The sequence below is a fragment of the Nerophis ophidion genome, linkage group LG02, assembly GCF_033978795.1.
Source record: "Nerophis ophidion isolate RoL-2023_Sa linkage group LG02, RoL_Noph_v1.0, whole genome shotgun sequence".
Lineage (NCBI taxonomy): Eukaryota > Metazoa > Chordata > Actinopteri > Syngnathiformes > Syngnathidae > Nerophis > Nerophis ophidion.
The window spans coordinates 32,469,350-32,493,900 of record NC_084612.1 but is presented as its reverse complement, the minus strand read 5'-3'; the positions used below and the strand labels follow the sequence as shown (position 1 = coordinate 32,493,900).

The following is a 24,551-nucleotide window of genomic DNA, read 5'->3' as shown; positions in this document are numbered from 1 at the left end:
TAGACCTGAATAGACTCGCTCAATGGCAATGCGCCTTATGGTCCAAAAATACGGTAAATAAAGTTGAAGAAATGACCACTGACTGCATATGAAGTAAATAAGATACAGCAACACCATAGTTAAATTAATCACATTACAAAATATCTATAACTGCTAAAAAGGAGATGACTTAAAGGCCTACTGAAATGAGACATTCTTATTTAAACGGGGATAGCAGGTCCATTCTATGTGTCATACTTGGTCATTTCGCGATATTGCCATATTTTTGCTGGAAGGATTTAGTAGAGAACATTGACGATAAAGTTTGCAACTTTTCGTGCTGATAAAAAAGCCTCGCCTTTACCGGAAGTCGCAGACGATGACATCACAAGGGTGAGGGCTCCTCACGTCCTCACATTGTTTTTAATGGGAGCCTCCAGCAGCAAAGGCTATTCGAACCGAGAAAACGACCATTTCCCCATTAATTTGAGCAAAGATGAAAGATTCGTGGATGATGATATTGATAGCGAAGGACTACAACAACAAAAAAATTATAAAATAAAATAAAAAGTGACGGTTACGGGCGGCGGCAGTGTGAGCGTTTCAGATGTAATTAGACACATTTACAAGGATAATTCTGGAAGATCCCTTATCTGCTTTTTGTTTTAATAGTGTTTTAGTGAGATTGTAAAGACATACCTCGAGGTCGGGTGGCTGCGGTGAACACGCAGTGTCTCAGAGAGAAGCCGAGGAGCCAAGCTCACAGCTGCCTTTTAAACAGCTACTGCAGGAGGACGAATAATCCAATGATGTCTCCGGTAAGATATATATCACAATTTTCCCATCCAAAAACATGCTGGATGACGTAGAAAAACATCTTCGCTTGACCGCTCTGTGTTAAAACAAAGAAACACCGGCTGTGTCTCGGTGCCAAAGACAGCTGCAATCCACCGCTTTCCACCAACAGCATTGTTCTTTATAGTCTCCATTATTGATTGAACAAATTGCAAAAGATTCAGCAACACAGATGTCCAAATTACTGTGTAATTATGCGATGAAAAGAGACGACTTTTAGCCGTAACTGGTGCTGAGCTAATATTTCCTGACAGTCCGTGACGTCACGCGCACGCGTCATCTTTCCGCGACGTTTTCAACAAGAAGCTCCGCAGGAAATTTAAAATTGCAATTTAGTAAACTAAACCAGCCGTATTGGCATGTGTTGCAATGTTAATATTTCATCATTGATATATAAACTATCAGTGGTCGGTAGTAGTGGGTTCAGTAGGCCTTTAAAGGGGTGCCTTGAGGATGGTCTCAGTTATATAAAATGTCAATGCAAAGATCTGCCAATGTGTTTACTGCGGTGTACGTTACTCTATACAACAGTAATGTTTTTTGGAATATGCTGCAAAAATGTCGGGAGCCGGTATAGTGTCATTCCCAGACCGGATTTGGCCCCCGGGCCGCCAGTTGGTTTAGAAAATAGCACTGCCTTACAACATGGTAGTAGATCATCACAACATTTCTCACAGGGCATTATCCCATTGTGGTACCCATTCTGCACTGAAAATGTTGTAATTATAACATTAAAAAAAAAGATGAAATAATATTTTGTGTCATTATTTCAAGGATTTGATCGTACAGACACCGATAAGCAAAATATGTCCTGTAGTTATGTAGCTTTACTTGCAAACACCCATGCAGACTTTAATGATGAGCAAGCAATCAAAATCAAGCTCATGAAGGGAGAAGTGCATCAAACAGCAGTATTTGCATTTCAGATCAACACAGCCTCTAAGGGAGATATGATGACAGCCACATACTTTTACACTCTAAATGGCTGAGGCAAATTACAGCTTTCCCTGAGAGGCAGAATTTAAATAAACGGTACAAAAACAATAAGCTTTTTCTAGTTTAAAACTGTACCTGCAAGCGGGCGTTAGAGCAAAAAGAGAGCACAATGGGCACTCTGTTTAGCCTGTGCGGCCGCGTGCCAAGGTGGTGGAAGGATCAAAAGGGACTTGGGGCCAAACACCAGTGATGTGGTCTCTGACTTTATTCACTCCAGATGGAGGGGGAGTGGTGAGCAAAAATGGGACAGAGCACATCCAAGGGAAGGAAAATATTTAAGGTTTGGACAAATTCTCCCTCCCACATTTGACCCTCATCATGTCGCACTAATCAGGGTCAGACCTGCCAGCTACATTCCACCTGCTCATTCCCAGTAAACGTCCCAGTCTGTGCTCACTTGTAAGGTAAATTCCTCTCTTAATTAATATGATATGGTATGAGTATCAACTTTCATCAACACATTATATAATTATCAACACCAGTTTGACAGTTTCTCACTTGAAAACCCTTCTGCACGGCCCAGAGTACACCATGCAATAATAAACAATAGATGGAAACAAGGGTCTACCAGGATCGCGTAATGTTGACAGTATGCGACATCCATCCATTTTCTACCGCTTTTCCCTTTCAGGGTTTTGGGTGGTGCTGCAGCCTATCTCAGCTGCATTCGAGCAGGGTGAACAATGGACAAGTCGCCACAGGTAGACAAACAACATTCACACTCACATGAATTACCATGAATTGATTAACGTGGACCCCGACTTAAACTGTTGCGATCCGTGACTCGGATCTTCACATATTATTGTTTATTTTTCCATCTTTGTTCTTATTCTCCGTTTGATCCGTTTACTTCCCGTTTAGTGCATCACCATGGTTACTTATTAGTTTCAGCTGTTACTCCCGGTTCCTGCACACCTGTTCTCTGTTAATCACCTTCCCTTTATAAGCCTTCCTCTTTTCATTCTTCTGCCTGGGACTCTAGTTTGTTTTCACACAATGGTACGTCTGCTTTGCACTTTTGCTTACATGCAATTCCTGTAGTATTCTCGCGAGCTCTCACGCTGTGCAATTTTATTCATTCTTAGCTCTCATGCTAAATGTTTGGTTTTCCCCTTTGTGTGCCTATGTGCCAGTTTAATTTACGATTTGTTTATCCTAGCTTTCATGCTAGCGTCTTTTGTTTGCCTTTCCTTACCTCCAGTATTTTTGTTTTCTAGCACCTTTTGTTATTCAAATAAATAGTTAAACCTTACCTTTGCTGTGTTGTATTTCGACGCATCCTCGAGGGAATCAAACCCGGAACCACGATGCCAAACAGACGTAACATAAACACGTTGAAAATTTTTTTCGGGTGTTACCATTTAGTGGTCAATTGTACGGAATATGTACTGAACTGTGCAATCTACTATAAAAAATTTCAATCAATCACATTCACTCACTAGGGACCATTTAGTGTTGCCAATCAACCTATCCCCAGGTGCATGTCTTTGGAGGTGGGAGGAAGCCGGAGTACTCGGAGGGAACCCATGCAGTCACGGGGAGAAAATGCAAACTCCACACAGAAATACCCCGAGCACGATGATCGAACTCAGGACCTTTGAATTGTGAGGCAAATGCACAAGCCCCTGTCCCAATGTGCTGCCCATTATGCGACATAAATTATATACTTTAGGTCGATGATAGAGCTTTTAATATTATCTTCTTATCGTGATAATGCATGTTGATGACACATTCTAGCCCCCTCCTGCAAATTTGACAGCGACAAAAAAACAAACATGTCCTCAATGCAATGTAACGTCCTCACGAGTAACATAGCGGAAAACGTCACTCCACATTGCAAAGCAGCCTCTAAGTTAGTAATCCATGTCTTGATTGCAGCAAATAAACAATGTTTCCTACACGTACTATTATCACTGGAGGTCGAGACAATGTGCTATACTACACACCGTAAAAGGATACCAGAAGCCATGGTAAATAAAGTTTGAGCTCTTGAATAAAAAAGTATTTAGTCAGCCACCGATTGTGCAAGTTCTCCCACTTAAAATGATGACAGAGGTATGTAATTTTCATTATAGGTACACTTCAACAGTACAAAATGGATACATGGATGATACAGCAGAGGATTGGGAGAATGTCATGTGGTCAGATATAACCAAAATAGAACTTTTTGGCATAATCTCAACTTGTTGTGTTTGGAGGAAGAAGAATACTGAGTTGCATCCCAAGAAAACCATACCTACTGTGAAGCCTGGGGGTGAAAACATCATGCTTTGGGGCTGTTTTTCTGCTAAGGGGACAGGACGACTAATCCCTGTTAAGGAAAGAATGAATGGGGTCATGTATCGTGAGATTTTGAGCCAAAACCTCCTTCCATCAGTGAGAGCTTTGAATAGTTGACCAAATACTTATTTTCCACCATAATTTACAAATAAATTCTTTAAAATTCCTACAGTGTGAATTCCTGGATTTTTTTTCACATTCTGTCTCTCACAGTTGAAGTGTACCTATGATGAAAATTACAGACCTCTGTCATCATTTTAAGTGGGAGAACTTGCACAATCGGTGGCTGACTAAATACTTTTTTGCCCCACTGTAAACTGGGTTGGGTCTATTGATACAAAAATTGACAGTAACAACATCAAGTATACTACCAGGGATTAGATCAATATTTATATGTAAACACAAAGTTTTAAGATGTTTTTGTTATTGTTATTGTTTATAAGCTCAGGAAATAAGTTCCTGACTTTATAAGTGCAAAAACTAAAATATTTGAATTGGAGCCAATAGTAGTTTGTGCTTATGTTTTGTTATTTTGTTAACTAACCTTATGTTGCTCAATATATTGTATATTAAAAAGAGAATATTTGAATATTTATAAAATATATTGTTATACTGCCATCCTGTGTTTATCTGACTTTAACTTTGATCAAAAATTAAAACATTCTACAATCTTGAAATTAGTAGTATCACTCAAAACGAGAGATGTCCGATAATGGCTTCTTTGCCGATATCCGATATTCCGATATTGTCCAACTCTTAGTTATTGATTCCGATATTAACAGATACCGATATATACAGTTGTGAAATTAACACATTATTATGCCTAATTTTGTTGTGAGACCCCGCTGGATGCATTAAACAATATAACAAGGTTTTCCAAAATAAATCAACTCAAGTTATGGTAAAAAAATGCCAACATGGGACTGCCATATTTATTATTGAAGTCACAAAGTGCATTATTTAACATGCCTCAAGAAGCAGCTTGGAATTTGGGACATGCTCTCCCTGAGAGAGCATGAGGAGGTTGAGTTGGGCAGGGTTGGGGGAGTGTTGAGGTGTGTGTGTGGGGGAAGCAGGGGTGTATATTGTACCGTCCTGGAAGAGTTAGTGCTGCAAGGAGTTCTGGGTATTTGTTCTGTTGTGTTTATGTTGTGTTAGGGTGCGGATGTTCTAACGAAATGTGTTTTCCATTCTTGTTTGGTGTGGGTTCACAGTGTGGCACATATTTGTAACAGTGTTAAAGTTTTTTATACGGCCACCTTCAGTGTGACTTGTATGGCTGTTGACCAAGAATGCCTTGCATTGACTTGTGTGTGTGAAAAGCCGTAGATATTATGTGATTGGACCAGCATGTAAAGGAAGTGCCTTTAAGGTGTATTGGCACTCTGTACTTCTCCCTACGTCCGTGTACACAGCGGCGTTTTAAAAAGTCGTAAATTTTACTTTTTGAAACCGATACCGATCATTTTGAAACAGATACCGATAATTTCCGATATTACATTTTAAAGCATTTATGGGCCGATAATATCGGCAGTCCAATATTATCGGACATCCCTACTCAAAACCAATGTGAAGTAGAACTGAATTTAAATACCAGAAGAATAAATGTTTATTATATTTTAACAGAAGTGTAGATAAAACCATGTTACAACATAAAGTAGCCAAATATTAATATTAAAAAATAACAATCAGATTAATATCAGTTTAAAGAGAACTTTATAACTGGAAATGGCACAATATGTAATTACATATATCAGCAGGCAAATAAGGGGCATTTGTAACCCATTTTGAAAAAGTTTTATGATCATTTATATGCCAAAAAATATATCGACATATACTGTATATTGTTATCACAATAGGCTACAATATGTATAGCAATATATATTTCAAGCATTATCACCCATCCCTTGGTTCTACCATAATAATTTTACAGCATGTGTCATAAGTAGACACAAATGAATAAAAGGACACTGAGGGCAGCAAGAAAATGGTTGAGATTGTGGAGTATAATGAGCTGATGCACAGCCCCAAAGTAAACTAACGCTTATTTTTATTATTTCAAGTTGAATATTTCCACATTATGTGGTGCCAGCATTCTTGGAACCCATAGCTGAGATTACTAATGAAAATGTAGGTTGAAAAAACGCCTCATAGTACCTGCTTAAGCCAATGGAAATTTATCAGCAGTGAGTAAAGCCCCAGGGTGTTGGGATAATCGCTGCTATTACACTAAACAAAACATGTATTGTATTATAGAAGACTGATTGGTGAATTGTACACATAATCATGCATAAAACAAACATGGTCATAATAGAAGAGTCGGGCAGGAACTGTTGATGGTAAGACATGAAAAAAACATCCTAGACACACTGGTAAAAAAAAGTAAGTCATGTAATCAACATATAACTCATGTAACTCAACATCTGCTTTTGTTACCTGTGCAAGTCTTGCTGACCACAATAGTTGTTACTTAAAATAGGTTTTTAATTTATGGTTTGTCACTAAACTGATGGAAAATATGCTAATTCAATTCACACATCAGAATCAGAAACAGAAATACTTTATTAATCCCAGAGAGGAAATTCAGACATGTAACACAAAACACAATATAAATGCAGGACACGGTTCAAGTGGGACTCAAGAGTTGCTTTGCTGTGCAAGCATGACTTGTCCGGGTCTGTAATTTAAGTGCTTTAGCATAGGTGGAGCTCTCGTGGGTTATCTGGCTTACACATGTGACCGGCCATGATATTAAATCCACAGAGATCTCAGGTTAGGCTCACACGGGAGACCATGCTTTTGTCTTTTGCTACTCAATGGGCAGCATATGGTATTGGTTAAAGCTAGTTGTCCTTTTTTTTTTTACCCAAGGCTAACTGGTCAAAGAATGAATAAACCATCCCAAATACTGGGAGCGTCATGAGCCAGCCAATGGAGAAGAAGGCCTCTCCGGGTTTCCTTTTACAAGACTATTAATTAAAAGCTGTCACCCACACGGTTAAGCAGGCCAACGCTGACATGAAGCAGTCACTCCAGCATCACTGGGGAATCATTCCTAAAACATTAGCGGCCCTCAGTAACACATATAATAGGATAATAGTTCATCAGGTCAGGTTACAATATACAATACATATCTAATGCATACAATTGAATGTGACTATAACTGCAATAAAATCAATGAGCCCAATAGAAATGGTAAAACAAATGTGAGGTAAGATTAGTGTTAAGGATCTCTTCTGTTTTTCTGCTGTATGTCATCACTTGGAATCAAATCCCATCTCTAGTGCATTTTGCTTAAAGTCCAGGTTTTGTGCTCATACCAGGCTTAGTGAGAACGACAGACACGATGCATCTTCCAACTGCTCCTCAGCTTCAACATTTGTGCACAGCGCCTTCCAACAAGCTCTAAATTTCCCAGCATAAAACATTGACACTTAAATGTCTCACCAAGGGCAAATTTTGTTGTAAAAGTGCTTCGGAAGACAGTTGACACCAGGAATTTCCTTCGATAGGCTATAACATTTCATATTGTGTGTTTAGGATTGAAAAGGGCATATTCTATTGAAAAAAACAATAACCACATAAAAAATTATGAATCATACAATCCATCTAAATATGGACCATCTGTTAAATGTTTGTACGTGAACTTGAAAGATAAACAAGATAATGTTTTCTTCCACAAATATACTGTATGGACAGAAATAGCAATGCAACAAGCAAGAGGCACAAGGTCAATGAGTTTAGCAGGGCATAACACGCCTTATACTACAGCGGTACATTAACTTAACAGTGTTTTGAGGTAAAAGCTGTCACTCGGCTAAGTATTGTGCTTTAAGTAAGATGGAAGCAAAAATTTGCGTAACAAATCTTCGCCAGGGCTTCACGGTAGAAGAGGGGTTAGTGCGTCTGCCTCACAATACGAAGGTCCTGCAGTCCTGGGTTCAATCCCAGGCTCGGGATCTTTCTGTGTGGAGTTTGCGCGTGGGTTCCCTCCGGGTACTCCGGCTTCCTCCCACTTCCAAGGACATGCACCTGAGGATAAGTTGATTGGCAACACTAAATTGGCCGTAGTGTGTGAATGTGAGTGTGAATGTTGTCTGTCTATCTGTGTTGGCCCTGCGATGAGGTGGCGACTTGTCCAGGGTGTGACCCGCCTTCCGCCCGATCGTAGCTGAGATAGGCGCCAGCGCCCCCCGCGACCCCAAAAGGGAATAAGCGGTAGAAATGGATGGATGGATGGAAATCTTCGCCATTGGTTGGCGTAACAGATGTCACAGTGAACGCCGTAAGATCCACCAAAACATCCAATCTTACTCTCTGCCACGAGTTTATGGCTACAGATGGACATAACTTTCCAAGATGTTGAAAAGAAAAAAATGGAAATTGTGATGTATCATGTAATTCAGTTTAGTTTATCAAGGATCTCCATTATTCTACACTGCAGGGGAGACTATTCTCCCTGGGGTCCAGGCAAAAAACATCACACAATTACAAAACAAAAGATTACAATGCAGTATAACGTGATCAATAATAAAATGTTGTAATACAAAAATAGCAACAACAAAAAACAAAAAAAAACAATAACTTTGAGTTTACATAATAATGTTCAAACCAAAGATAAAAGAGCAATATAAAAATAGACATACAGTATATTTTTGCAAAAATAAAACAAAGGATCATTGGCCTATAATATACACATTAGTCTACCAAAGACAAACAATAGGTGACAAAAAAGTCCCATCCATCCATTTTCTACCGCTCGTCTCACAATGAATAAAATATGACATAAAGTACATACAAAATCAAGATAATGTCAATATAAAAACGATAACTAGAAACAAGAATGAATTTAGGAAAAAAATGGGTCTAAAGAAGATAAATGAACCAGTCATGTCATTAGGTTCAATCTATTTCCGCAATACTCCTCTCACCTATCACTCCTCTGTAATTGTACGCTTGTTCGACATAAACTCAAACCATAAACCATGAGAATTAAGAAAGTTAAGAGTGAAGTACAGTTCTGAGACGAAGAAGTGGATGAAATTAATTAGGTCAAAGAAAGAAATCCTCAAAAATATGACCAAGCGTCTAGCTAGCTAACTTGTTGAAGCAATTACAGCATAGCACTGCCTGTCTGCAGTATACTGAAGCAGAATGAGCCTTACAGCCAAGAATGTTTAAATAATATTTAAATCGCGGACATTTGTCCATGTAAGTATGGAAAAGCTGTGGATGGTGTCATGGTGTTTGACAAACAAGCAACTGAAAGGGGATACTGTAAAAGTCCACCCTCCAGAGGAAATACTATACATTTTTATTACATTACTTTATACAACTACTTTAGTTAATTGTAGAAAAATATATTGTATTGTTTTTCTACATTTTTTTTTTACCTAAAACTGTGTTTTTCTTATAAAAAGGCATATGTTACAGTACATGTCAAATTGGTGCTATTTTTTTAGGGAGGTCAGGGTAAGCACTAGGGCTGCGAATCTTTGGGTGTCGCACGATTCACTTCAATATCGATTCTTGGGGTCGCGATTTGATTATATATCAATTGTTTTCTATTCAACGCGATTCTCGATTCAAAAACGATATTTTTTCGATTCAAAACGATTCTGTATTCATTCAATACATAGGATTTCAGCAGGATCTACCCCAGTCTGCTGATATGATAGCAGAGTAGTAGATTTAAAAAAAAAAAAGCATTTATAATTGTAAAGGACAATGTTTTATCAACTGATTGCAATAATGTAAATGTGTTTTAACTATTAAATGAACCAAATATATTACTTATTTTATCTTTGTGAAAACATTGGACACAGTTTGTTGTCAAGCTTATGAGATGCGATGCAAGTGTAAGCCACTGTGACACTATTGTTTTTTTTTGTTTTTTTATAAATGTCTAATGATAATGTCAATGGGGAATTTTTAATCACTGCTATGCTGAAATTATAACTAATATTGATAATGTTGTTTATAATATTCCTTTTTGTTTCACTACTTTTAGTTTGTTCTTTGTCGTGTTTGTGTCTCCTCAATTGCTCTGTTTATGTCACGTTTGTAAATCTGTTTTCATGTTTGATCATGTTTTGTTTTGTGTTCTGGACTCTTGTTCTGTTTTTTCACTTCCTGGTTAGTTTTTGTTACCATGACAACTCATTGCTTTTCACCTTGCCCTCTTAGTCACGCCCATGCCCTCAGTCCCGCACCTGTTTCTAATTATTCACAGCCACTATTTAAGTCAATTTCTTTCTGTCCATCAGTCTGGGAACAGTAACTTTCAATACCCATGCCGTTCCAACTTTCATTGTTATCTACGACCTTGCTGCTCATTCTCCATGCCCACGATCACCTGCCACGCACCTTGCTATTCTTGCCTCCTGTTTTTGTTGTCACAGTAAGTGTTTTGTTTTAGTTGCTTATAGTCTTGCCATTGTGCTGTTTTTGTTTTATGTATAGTATAGATTTTTACCCGCCACAGAGCACGTCCTTGGTTGCCTTTTTTTGTATTTTGAGTAATAATAATTAAAACTATGTACCTGAATTCACGCCTGGCTCGTCCTGTAATCCCGCTGCATCGAAGGAGCACACACCATCCATGTCCAAGCCAAGTCATGACAGTTTATTGCAGTTCTGAGTGTTGCTGGGTCAGGTTTGGTTTTGGAATTGTATTGCATTGTTATGGTATTGCTGTGTATTGGTTTGTTGGATAAATATTAAAAAAAAAATAATAATAATAAAAATCATTTGAAAAAAAAATTGATTTAAAAAAAAATGAGAATCGATTCTGAATCGCACAACGTGAGAATCGCGATTCGTATTCATAACGATTTTTTCCCACACCCCGAGTAAGCACCATCTATCCATTCATCCATCAATTTTCTAACGCTCGTCTCTTTCGGGGTTGCGGGGGGGGGCTAGGGCCTATCTGAGTTGGAAGGCGGCGTACACCCTGGACAAGTCAACACCTCATCACAGGGCCAACACAGATAGGGCCACACTCACATTCACACATTAGGATCAATTTAGTGTTGCCAATCAACCTATCCTATTACCATGAACTGATTTACGTGGACCCCGACTTAAACAATTTGAAAAAATTATTCAGGTGTTACCATTTGGCGGTCAATTGTACGGAATATGCATTGTACTGTGCAATCTACTAATAAAAGTTTAAATCAATCAATCAATCCACAGGTGCATGTTTTTGGAGGTGGCAGAAGCCTGCGTGCCAAGAGGAAACCCATGCAGTCAGAGGGAGGACATGCAAACTCCACACAGAGAGACCAAAAACCTGGGAATCGAACTCAGAATCTTCTTATTGTGAGGCACGTGAACTAACCACAGTTCCACCGAGGTCAGCACCAACTAAATTGATTTCAGATGTGTTTTGAGTTAAGAGATTCATCACAGAACCTATTGCTTGTGTTCCATGACGTGACTTCTCCTCCGAAGAGAGGGCAACGAAGCATTGATGGCTGTTATGCAGCAAGCAGCGCGCAAACTATCTGAGTACACAAGGGGCCAAAATGTTTCTGCAAAAAGCAGATACGAGAAAAAACATTTAACTATGCAATGGAATATATCCCTATACTTTATCAAAAAAAAGAAACTGTCGAGTGATATCAAGGATTGTATGTCGGTCGCGTTCCCAGACATAACAAACTATTGTGCTCCAGACGCCATTCTGACTTGGAAAAGCATTTAGGTCTACAACTTCTATGTGTGTGGCTGGGTCAAGGAAATTGGTATCAACACGCTCTTGGATAAATCACGCATCTTTTTGCTCGAATAAGATTGCATTTCATAATTTAACTTCACGTCTATTGCAATGTTTGTTGCATGCGCCGTTTACGAGTACGAGTGTTTTCCCATCTTTATCAAAATATAACTAGAAAGGTCAACATTGTTTATGTGCTGAAAGCTTCATTTATGATTGCTGCCTTTGGTAAAAGTTTAACTCTTTAAGTTTTTCTCACATTTCCTTAGTCATATTTAGACTCGCCATGTTGGTGCTTTCTGAAACACTCTTAGCAAAAAGGCATTTAGAAAATACAAATAATGTCAAGATAACACCTAAATGGGAAACACTAAATGTTAAAAGTTATTCAAACAAACTTTTAGTGATCACTGTTAACTCATGCTTTTTAGACTGGGCTCCCTTCGTCTGGAGTGCATACTAATTTTCTCTTCCGTCGTTTTGTAAAAATTTGCGTTCTTCTGCCCTTTTTGAGTATTTCGAGGGTCGTTCATCCATTTTGGGAATTGAACAGCTCCAACAGCCAACACTACCAATTAGCCAGACGTAAGCCGGACGTGACATCATGTGAATCCAAGCAATTAAGCATTCAAGATGAGGTACTACTGTAATTCAAACGTGTCATCAATCAGCCCAAATTTAAGCATACATTTGAATGAATGGGTGCATGTTTATTTATCTACAATACTTTTATTGGAGCTGACACAGTAAGTATAGCGAGGTCAGATCAGTGAAATAGAACGCAGCAAACGTAAATCTTTGGCTTCAGTCATGTTCTCCCCGGTTCTGCGTGGGTTCTCTTCAGGTACTCCGGCTTCCTCCCACTTCCAAAGACATGCACCTGGGGATAGGTTGATTGGCAACACTAAATTGGCCCTAGAGTTTGAATGTGTGTGTAAATGTTGTCTGTCTATCTGTGTTGGCCTTGCGATTAGCTGGCGACTTGTCCAGGGTGTACTCCGCCTTCCGCCCAAGTGCAGCTGGGATAGGCGCAACTCAGAGAGGGGCGAGTGGTAGAAAATGGATAGATGTTTCGATAAACTAATATCATACGGTAAACCTTAGTGATTGTCATTTGACGAAATGTCCCTGATTGACAGAGAGCTGATGTCATGTTCTTCTTCTTCAGACCCTAAACTAGTAAACACTCAAAAGCGCCTCTGTTGGTTGTATCCATTAGTAGTATGTGACGATTCAATAATCCATCTATCAATGTTCAATTCTATCAACCAACCAATTATCATGCCCATCTGTAGCACCCAACCAAGCCTCTCATGCATGGTGTACACATTAAATATGTAGCATGTTTAACTACATGTGCAACACCAGGGGGTTGCTTAACCTTTCGAAAGAGACTACAAAACAACAACTTTCCTTTATGCAGGAAACAAGTCTCCTCCTTTAAATTTGTTGACATATGTACCCTTTTAAAATGGAAGAAATAACACATACAATTGAATGATTAGTACAGGAGCCACAATTCGTTCTAATCTTTTACTTGCCACAAATAGGCAAGGAAAAAAATATCGGTGAGCTTCTTCATCTGTATTGGGTCAGTGCCATCGGTTCTTAAGTCAATGGCCCACTGTGAATTTGCTTGGTGCTCCAGATGGCAAGCATGCTACGCAACTCTGCTTAACAACAAATTCATTTTGAATGAAGTTTGATTCACAGAATGAGCACCACATTTTTTATTTCCGTTCAAAGGAATCAAGAGGGGAAGAGGAAAAGTTATTTAACAAGCGCTTTTGATCAAAACCTTTTTTTTGTCCACATGCTATCAATTTCTTCTCCCTCACTGACTGTAACACAAGCCTGTTAATAGTTAATATAAAACGAGATCAAAGTCATGTGCGTGTGTTGGGGACACAGGAAATTCTGTCGTAGGGTCATTAAAATTAAGATGACATTAAATGCAGAAACATCAAAAAAGTGCAACACACACACACACATACAAATAATGCAACCAATGACCGGTGAAATCTGCAGGTCTGATATGCTTATGACAGGATAATAATGGCAGGATTACCCCAGGGCACATTGACATCTTATTCAGGTTCTTGAGTTATGTGCTTACACAAGATTATCTTGGAATACTCTACAACAGAAAAACAAACAACTTAAACATTCCTAAAAAAAAGTAACTAAATCAGACATGCAAAACCAAGCCCGCACGCATTTACGAAAACGCTCTCTCACACTTTTTTAACACAAACAAATATCAAATAAGTCACTAAATAGAATAATAAATCTCATTAAGCTCTCTGTGGTGTCAAGAATGCCTATGTGATTACAAACAGATGGAATAACAGCAAACACTGGTGCTTGGAGCTCAATCTGCAAACAGGAAAGTCTAACCTCAACAGGCAGACTCTTTCCCCTAATCATTCCCAGACTCCCGCTTGTTATTATTTCAACTCCGTCTCTGAGGTCCAACAACCAGCCCATAAAATGCATTCATCCAAAATAACCACAGTGTTTCATTCTGTGAGGGGGAAAAAAGTTTTGACCATAGTGCAACTTTGTTTTTTACTCATATAGCCTTGAATCAGCTTAGGACCTGCATAGAATACAATCTATTATCATAGCAGGAATGTTTTTTATTTCCACCACTTTAAAAGCATTATTCATTTCCAGTCAGAGCTGAATTAGAAATTTCCATCTTTCCACAAGGAGTCATGCGCACACACACACACACACACACACACACACACACACACAAGATTCATGTTTTCCTATTGAACAGAAAACGGCACAAACACACACAAAACAGAGACTGTTTGACTCCATTGGAGAAAGACACTTTTTTCACCATCACTCTCAACATACTGCCAAAAAAGACAACTCACCGATTTCCCGTTGTAGTAGTACATTAAAGAATTACTGCCCATTCCAGGGACAGGATAGGCGCAATACATTGTGAACAAATAACCGGATGAAGGTATATTAGAAGAGTATGCAATTTCTCACTGGACATACATCCAAACCATTCAAAAGGGACTAATAACTCTCTCAGTGCTGGCCTCCACTCAGAGGAAACTTATGCAAAGCAGGACGGTACCACTCAGCATGGAGGGAAGGGGAGGCTGTCAGGAGGGAGTGGCTGGTTTGGTACGCCCCTCTTAAGCTGCTGAGTGCTAAGGCGAAGAGGAAAGGGATGAGGGGGAAGGGAAGCAACAACGAGGTGGGTATAAAAAAGATAAAGGGATGTGGGTGGGACAGAAAACAAAATGTGTAAGCCTATTTATGGAGAGAGAGAAAAAAATATTTAATTCCGAGCATAAAAAATTAAAAACAACTTTTTGCCGTGGAACCCTTAACAAACTGGAACTAAAATGCTTAAATTCTTGGCTGGAAAAGTGAGCCAAATTCTTTTCACACATTTGAATCCAAAGAGTTCCCAAGGACCCACTCATTTGGCATCCCAGACAAGAGTGTGAACACGGAAGGAAGACAATCACGAAGGATGTAAAATATGGGAGTGTTGGCCGAACCAGAGATTCACTGGAGAAGTGTGTGTAAACACTGTGAAGCATGCAACAGCTGCAAAGAGGCTGGCCTAGTGACGTTGCAACAGGAAAATAATGATTCCATTTCCCGAACCCCCCCCCCCCACCCCCCCGCGGGCCTAAGGCAGGGGGGAGCACCAGAGCAGGAAAGCAAAACATCAACAGCCATTTTATTACGGTGTACTGTCACTGCAAAGCCACACCGCTTCCAATTTATCCACCTTCATCCTGTGGAAAGAGGATGACGGGGAGGGCAAAGGAGAGCAGAAGAAAGGAGAGGATTGATACAATATTCCATTGAAAGCCCAGCATGCTGGAGTCTTTCATGACGACCACTAAGCTTCCTGGACTAAACACAGGCCTGCAAACTCATTTTCGACACTATTGTTTTAGAAAGATTAAGCCTCCACGTCTCCAGAAAACTCGGCCTTTATTATGTTTTGCCTTTGGTACTATTATTGTTTATCCGCCTACCCTTCCTTCTGCTGACTTCTTTCAAACTCTTCCAAAACAAAGGCTCGACATTCTGTGACCGCTTTATATCTGGTTCTGATTCAAGTTGATGCTTTAAGGAAAATGGCTGTGATAGAAGTGTTTGAAGGGGGGCTAAAAACAAGTCCAGACCCCTCTGTCAAGTGAGGGAAGGCAACATAAAAGGCCAAAAAAACCGGGCATTCATTTGAGGAGTGCGTGCTCACTGACTCACAGCACTGCTACGCCGGCTGAGAAACCAGGCATGCCTCTCAATGTAAGAGAAAAGTTTTACGACACCTCTGTGAGTCATGGCAGAAAGGTAACAGCCGTGACATTGTGACAACTGTCCAAATCCCTGAAGGAGATGAATGCTTCATCACCTGCTCTAAAGGCACACCAGTCATTGCGCTGTGCTTTTCTTGGAATTTGTTTAGCTGTTGCAAAAACAATGAGCAAATCCACAGGCTGAGGTCATCTCCATCTCAGGCATGGATTTAGCAATGATGTCACCAGACAGGAAGATTGTTTCCTGTAAGAAGCTCTGGTTCTAATTAGGGAGGGCTCACACGGGGGTTTGGGGGCGCACTTGGGGATACTAACCCCCTCCCTCAAGTTCCCAACAAAAATCCTCAAAAAGCTAAAGCAATCATAGCAACAATAAAGTACAGTAGTTATTTTCTAAAACTCAAGCTGGATGCCTTACCTTTTATAATTATAGATTATATTATTAATACATCGAAACCACATACTCATGGTCAAACAAGCAAAAAATAAAACCACGGAATACCACAAAGTTACTGCGCCAAATCCTGTATGAGCTTTGCGAATGAGCAAACTTTTTATAATTTTTTAGGGAAACAGATGGCAAACTGATAATACCTCTCAATAACTTTTTGGGCTGTAATCTGTGCAATTTTGTAAAAACGTGTTATACAGCATGGTATATTGTGGTATCCAACAGTTGTGTAAATTCAACTGTTAAAAGAACTTGTCACTGTAATAACACGCTCACAGTGGAAAAGTGATACTATACACAGCACTGTGCTTTGGCCTTGGTTGTGAGAGGGTGTATCTTTACTGACTAACTTCTATTATTCTTTAAAATCACAAACAGTTGCTTACTTGGACACCATTAAGTTGCAGACGCAGTTTCCCGGTCAAGACTCACAGAATTCCTCTTGTGATTTTGTTGTGTCTGCCAGATTTCCTGTCAGCTGCATTTTTGAAGACTGGAGGACAGTCATCCTCACTGATAACTTCAATATTTACACAGACATGATTTCTTTCTTAGTAAGAAATAGTAAATAAGTCTAAATTTTTGTTTTTTTAAACAACTATGCAATGTACTACATTTACTATACATTGTAATGGCCATACTCCGATAATTTACTGTTCAGTGTTATGACGTTGGCCCTGCGATGAGGTGGCTACTTGTCCAGGGTGTACGACACCTTCCGCCCGATTGTAGCTGAGATAGGCACCAGCGCCCCCCCGCGACCCCAAAGGGAATAAGCGGTAGAAAATGGATGGATGGATAGATGGAATGTTATGACGTTTAATGGGGTCATACAGTGATTTTTTTCCTACATTTAAAACTCTTCCTTGTGGTCTACATTAACAGTTCTTAACATTTTTGACCTTGGGGCTCAATCTATTCATTATTTAAACAAATATTAGCACTTAATTATTAATCTAACGCTTTACATTAATCATATTCAAATATGATATTTAACCTACTTACAGTTTAACAGAATAAACCTTTTCAAATAATATGAAACCATGTGTTAATCACAAAGATTGTTATCAAGGTTTAGGTGAGGGTAATTACAAAAATACCAATCAAATACTGCACAAGAAGGGACTCATAAAAAATTATGAAAAATCAAATGAAGGACAATTACGCAGCTTTAAAATACAAACCCCGTTTCCATATGAGTTGGGAAATTGTGTTTGATGTAAATATAAACGTATTACAATGATCTGCAAATTTATTGTCAACCCATATTCAGTTGAATATGCTACGAAGACAACATATTTGATGTTCAAATTGATAAACATTTATTTTTTTGCAAATAATCAATAAGTTTAGAATTTCATGCCAGCAACACGTAACAAAGAAGTTTGCAATAAATCCTGAATGAGATTTTTAAATAAACTGACTTTTTTTTTTTTAAACAAAAATAGAAAACACTTTTTGATATATTTTAATGGCTGTCATTTTTGCAACTTAATGTACTACTTTTTATTACTTTTTAAAACACATACTGAAACAGCTTGTTATATTGTGGTATTCAAAGGTTTCAACAGTGAAAATAACTTTCTTGTAACTCTATTAACAAACTAGGCGTGGAAAAGTATGCAGCGTTGCGCATTTTTCTGGACCGTGGTGGAAGAGTGTTGTAATGAGAACATGGTGTTTAAAAAGGCACAAGTAAAGTATTTTTACATTCTTTAGGTCAAAAACATGACCCTGTGATGAGGAGGCGACTTGTCCAGGGTGTACCCTGCCAACCGCCCGAATGCAGCTGAGATAGGTTCCAGCGACCCCCCGCAACCCCAAAAGGGACAAGCGGTAGAAAATGGATGGATGGAAGTCAAAAACAGTTGCTCACTTGCACATTATTAAGTTGCAGATTCCCGGTCAGGACTCTTAGAATTCCTCTTGTGATTGTGTTGCGTCTGCCAGGTTTCCTGTCTGACTGCATTTTGAAGCCTCGAGGACAACTTGAATATTTCAATATAGATCATTTTTTTAGTAAGAAATGCAATGTAATACAGCGTCCTTACGTCATAATGGATATAGTCATGTAATTTACTGTTCAGCACTATAAAATGTAAAGTTATTGACTGGACCTAATCCGTTACAAATATGTAAAGGTAACCTAGCAGTGCTTAAAGCATTTAAAAGCGTCAATGGATAAAAATAAATAATTCAACAATAAAAAAACCATTAATATGCGGAAACTATGAAACTATGACAAATAAAAATCCTATATGTATTCAATTTGACATCGTATGGATGCATTCCATCTGAATGAACCTCAGGGGTCCTCTAACTTATCACGTTTGCAAGTAGACTTACAATTAGAGCAGTACCTCAACTTACAAACTCAATCGGTTCCACAGTTAAACCCTGGTATAACTCATTTTAAAGGGACATCTACCTTACGAACAATGCAATAACATTAAACACAACCATGTAAATAGTAAGTTAACACATGTACTCTACGTGTAAAACCCAAAACCAGGGAAGTTGGCACATCGTGTAAATTGTAAATAAAAACAAAATACAATGATTTGCAAATTCTTTTCAACTCATATTCAATTGAATAGACTGCAAATACAAGATATTTAATGTTTGAACTGAGAAACTTAATGCTTTTGTGCAAAAAATCATTAACTTATGTCAGACCTGGACATGGATTGTGTGTGCTCCTTCGACGCAGAGGGATTACAGGACGAGCCAGGCGTGAATTCAGGTACATGTTTTTTTATTTATACTCAAAATACAATAAAAAAGGCAAAACAAAAAGCGCGCTCGATGGCGGATAATAATCTATACTAAAACTTAGAACAAAAACAGCACAATGGCAATACTGTCTATATAGAAACAAAAGATACTATCAAAGGCATAAATACAAACAAAAACTTACTTGGCGTAGATAAATCGAAAAGTATGGCATGAAGTATGAAAGGCAATGAAAGCGAAGTTCCCAGACTGATGAACAGAAACAAAATTACTTAAATACTGGCTGTGATAATCAGGAACAGGTGCGGGACTGAGGGCAGGGGCGTGACAAGGTGGGAACTAATGCGTTGGCATGGAAACAAACAAAACCAGCAAGTGCAAAACGTGACTGAATGTCCAAAATCAAAACATAACATGACACAACAAAACATGATCCATAGGTGTGACAACTTATAATTTAATGGCAGCCACACATTGCAAAAAGTTGGCACAGGGGCATTTTTACCACTGTGTTACATGGCCTTTCCTTTTAACAAAACTCAGTAAACGTTTGGGAACTGAGGAGACCAATTTTTTAAGCTTTTCAGGTGGAATTCTTTCCCATTCTTGCTTGATTTACAGCTTAAGTCCATGGTCTCCGTTGTGGTATTTTACGCTTCATAATGTGCCACACATTTTCAATGGGAGACAGGTCTGGACTACAGGCAGGCCAGTCTAGTACCCGCACTCTTTTACTACACATGCAGAATGTGGCTTGGCATTAACTTGCTGAAATAAGCAGGGGCGTCCATGAAAAAGACGTTCCTTGGATGGCAACATATGTTTCTCCAAAACCTGTATGTACCTTTCGGAATTAATGGTGCCTTATTAGATGCGTAAGTTACCCATCCATGCCTTGTGCACTAATGCACCCCCATACCATCACAGATGTTGGCTTTTGAACTTTGCTCCTAGAACAGTCCGGATGGTTATTTTACTCTATGGTCCGGAGAACAACGACGTCCACAGTTTCCAAAAAAATTTGAAATGTGGACTCGTCAGACCACAGAACACTTTTCCACTTTGCATCAGTCCATCTTAGATGAGCTCCGGGCCCAGCGAAGTGTTTTTGGGTGCTGTTGATAAATGACTTTCACTTTGCATAGTAGAGTTTTAACTTGCACTTACAGATGTAGCGACCAACTGTAGTTACTGACAGTGGTTTTCTGAAGTGTTCCTGAGCCCATGTGGTGATATCCTTTACACACTGATGTCGGTTTTTGATGCAGTAATGAGGAATGAAGGTCATGGGCATTCAATATTGGTTTCCGGCCTTACCGCTTACGTGCAGTGATTTCTCCAGATTCTCTGAAAATGTTGATGATATTAAGGACAATAAATGGTGAAATTCTTAAATTCCTTGCAATAGCTCGTTGAAAAACGTTGTTCTTAAACTGTTCAACATTTGCTCCCGCATTTGTTCACAAAGTGGTGACCCTCGCCCCATCCTTGTTTGTGAATGACTGAGCATTTCATGGAAGCTGCTTTATTACCAATCATGGCACCCACCTGTTCCCAATTAGCCTGTTTACCTTTACTAACTAAACTTTCTCAATCTTTTTCGCCACTTGTGCCAGCTCTAATATTAAATATCTTGTTTTTGCAGTGTATTTAAATGAATATACACTGTATGTTGAAAAGGATTTGCAAATTATTGTATTCTGTTTTTATTTACAATTTACACAATGTGCCACCTTCACTAGTTTTGGGTTTTGTACTAAAATAAATAACTATACGCTGACAAACATGTAACGATAACTTTATTTACAAATTGCAACACGTGCTGGTTGGACCATCTCTTACAAACAAAATAAATCCTATAGATTGAGTAACATAAAGACATCTTGTTAATGTTCAAGATGCGGATGGACTGTACAGTCTAAGAATGTTTTTTAGTGCGTTTTTACTGCATATTGAGTGTTGTGGATATCAACATTGTGTTAATGTTTTGATAAAACAATTTGTCCAGTTTGTTTAGGGCTGAAACACGCTGTGAAAATAAATGTTAAAAAAATGAGTTGCTCTCGGCCAGTTTCATTTTGGAAAAGTAGCATTTGGTATAAAAAAAAGGTTGGAGACCCCCACTGTAGTTGTGCTACCCAGTGAAGTTGGTAAATAACAGTCATTAACTTTTAACCCTTTGACAAAAAATGTCATATTAGTCCAAAATTGAGGATACTACTGTAATTCCAAACTATATACTACTACTTTTTTTACGCTTTAAACTCTGGGGTTTATGAAACGGTGCGGCAAATTTATGGATTTTTCTTCACTGACGGCCATAATGCAAATAGTTTTCATTAAACACATGCAGAGATGCTGAAAGGATCTGTTGTTGTTTGTGCTATGGCGCCATCTTTTGGATGAGTTTGTTCAGTGCAGGTGCTTTTGGGTGAATGCCTACAGTGGTTCCTGCTGTTTAAAGCTTTGAGCCGGAAGTACAAGTGTCATCCGGTCTTCCAATCGTCCATAGCGTTGCTACTCATGTAGATTCTTCATTCAACCTTCCAAGCAATGTTTGCAAGTTTTACAATATAACTAAAACAATTCTAACTTACTAAACCGTGTCATGTGTGATGTTTGTAGGAGTGTTTTCATGCATATTTGTATGTCCTATAGTAATGTAATGAAGCAAGCGTTGTTAGCATTAGCTAATATGCTAACAAGTTGACGAGTGTCTGTGTTAGTATTATTAACGTACAATGGCATTTGTGTTTCAGTTTCACAAATACCTCAGTAAATTCACCAAAATGTAACCGTGGAGTTATTGAATTAGTTTAGCTGATTGGAGAGCTAGCGACTGCAGCTAGTGGGTCCATGACGATGACATCTGTTTTGTTTGATCAGCCATTTTACTGCCATGCTACAGACTCCATTTGGAAACCCATCCATCCATTTACTACCGCTTATTCCCTTTGGGGTCACGGGGGAGCGCTGGTGCCTATCTCAGCTACAATCGGGCGGAAGGCGGGGCACACCCTGGACAAGTTGCCACCTCATCGCAGGGCCAACACAGATAGACGGACAACATTCACAGTCACATTCACACACTAGGGCCAATTTAGTGTTGCCAATCAACTTATCCCCAGGTGCATGTCTTTGGAAGTGAGAGGAAGCTAAAGTACGCGGAGGGAACTCACGCAGTCACGGGGAGAACATGCAAACTCCACACAGAAAGATCCCGAGCCCCGGATTGAACCCTGGACTACTCAGGACTTTCGTATTGTGAGGGTGACGCACCAACCCCTGTTACACTGTGCTGCCCCCATTTGGAAACAAGGTATGCAAATAAACATTTCCAAAATATTTAATATTTACAAAATCTGTAACTCATTTAACAAAATACATGATATATTTGCGGCTTATAGTCGGTGCTGTTAATATATGGAAAAAAATGTTTTCTAAAATTTAGTGGGTGCGGTGTTTATACCGGTGCGCTTTATAATATGGAAAATATGGTATTTCTGGACTCATTAAAATATGTCAAGTACTGTTATGAAAACACCAAACGTGTACTTGGTCCGAAAACCAATTAGCCTGTGTTTGACTCTCCAACTACTATTAATCCCATGTAATGTGGTGAGATACCACAGGAAGTACGAAAAATCTACAAAAAGCAGAGGAGGGCAAAATAAGAACAAAGGGTTCAAATGTTAAACAGAGTGGGAGTAGTTCTACAAGGATTAGTTTAATACGAATAAAAAATTATCCCAATTTGTTATTCAGTTATAGCTGCATCAGCAAGGTCTCAGCAACAATGGGTCCCAAGAAAAGACAGGCGGTGAGGGATGACTTGGTTTATTAAAGAAAAGTCCCAGTGGACCCTGACAGCTTTTGGGTCTAAGCCAAGTGGACAATTGAGGAAAACTTTGGCACTTGTTTTATGATTATGTTAACATAAGGACATACTCTGGATTTGGTCATTACTTATGGTCTGTCCACCAATTTGTCCTCTGTTGTCGACTTGACCACTACTATGTGTTTTTTAATATGACAGCGTTAATCCAGCGGGAGACATCAGTGTGAACTGTGATGAAGCGCTATCTAACTTCTGAAGTGGCTGCAAATGTTATTACAGTATTTAATAACTGTCCTCCAATGGTTTTAACAGCACCCCATAATTTTATTGTTGGCAATTTTAATCGAAACCTCAAATCCAGCCTTGACTCTGGTGCTCCTCTAAAATCAAGAAACTACATTTTAAAATCAATACCTTTATGGAGAAATAATGAGGATATCAAAAAAACTAAAAATGAATTGCAGGATAGCAGAGAGGAAATGAAAGAAGTATCAACTAATGATTAACCATCGAATATTATGTGAACAGCAAAAAATATACTACATGGTGGTTAAGAACGCAAGAAACAATTTTTTCTCTTGAGTAATTTCAAACAATAAGAATAACCCCAGAGTCCTTATTGCAAAAATGTATCATTTGTTTAACCCTGATTTTAAAAATATACCTCGCACACCTACAGACTCCCTTTGTGAACAGGTTTCAGACCACTTCAGAGAAAAAATAAACACAATCAGATCCATCCATCTTCTTCCGCTTATCCGAGGTCGGGTCACAGTGGCAGCAGCCTAAGCAGAGAAGCCCAGACTTCCCTCTCCCCAGTCACTTCCTATAACTGCCGGGGGATCCTGAGGCGTTTCCAGGTCAGCCGGGAGACATAGTCTTCCCATCGTGTCCTGGATCTTCCCCGTGGCCTCCTACCGGTTGGACGCACCCTAAACACCTCCCTCGGGAGGCGTTTGGGTGGCATGCTGACCAGATGCCTGAACCACCTCATTTAGCTCCTCTCAGTGTGGAGGAGCAGCAGCTTTTCTTTGAGCTCCCCCCGGATGGCAGAGCTTCTCACCCTATCTCTAAGGGAGAGCCCCGGCACACGGCGGAGGAAACTAATTTTGGCCGCTTGTACCCGTGATCTTGTCCTTTCGGTCATGACCCACAGCTCATGACCGCAGGTGAGGATGGGAACGTAGATCGACCGATAAATTAAGAGCTTTGCCTTCCGGCTCAGCTCCTTCTTCACCACAACGGATCAATAGAGCGTCCGCATTATTGAAGACACCACACCAATCCACCTGTCGATCTCACGATCCACTCTTTCGTCACTTGTGAACAAGACTCCGAGGTACTTGAATTGCTCCACATGGGGCAGGGTCTCCTCCCCAACCCGGAGAT

At 39.3% G+C, this 24,551-nt stretch overlaps 1 protein-coding gene across 6 annotated transcripts in view; it reads right to left on the bottom strand.

Moving 5' to 3' along the window:
- tcf12 (transcription factor 12) overlaps positions 1-24,551 on the bottom strand; it is a 182,944-nt gene that overhangs the window by 43,984 nt on the left and 114,409 nt on the right. The window contains exon 1 of one of the 6 annotated variants that reach the window (XM_061881896.1): positions 14,722-14,939. The exons of 4 other annotated variants lie outside the window; for them this stretch is intronic. In XM_061881896.1, coding sequence (XP_061737880.1) covers positions 14,722-14,790 — 69 coding nt within the window. In that variant the 5' untranslated portion in view covers positions 14,791-14,939. Of the gene's footprint in view, positions 1-14,721; positions 14,940-24,551 lie in introns of those variants that run through there. One more of the 6 variants, XM_061881901.1, reaches the window with a different exon arrangement.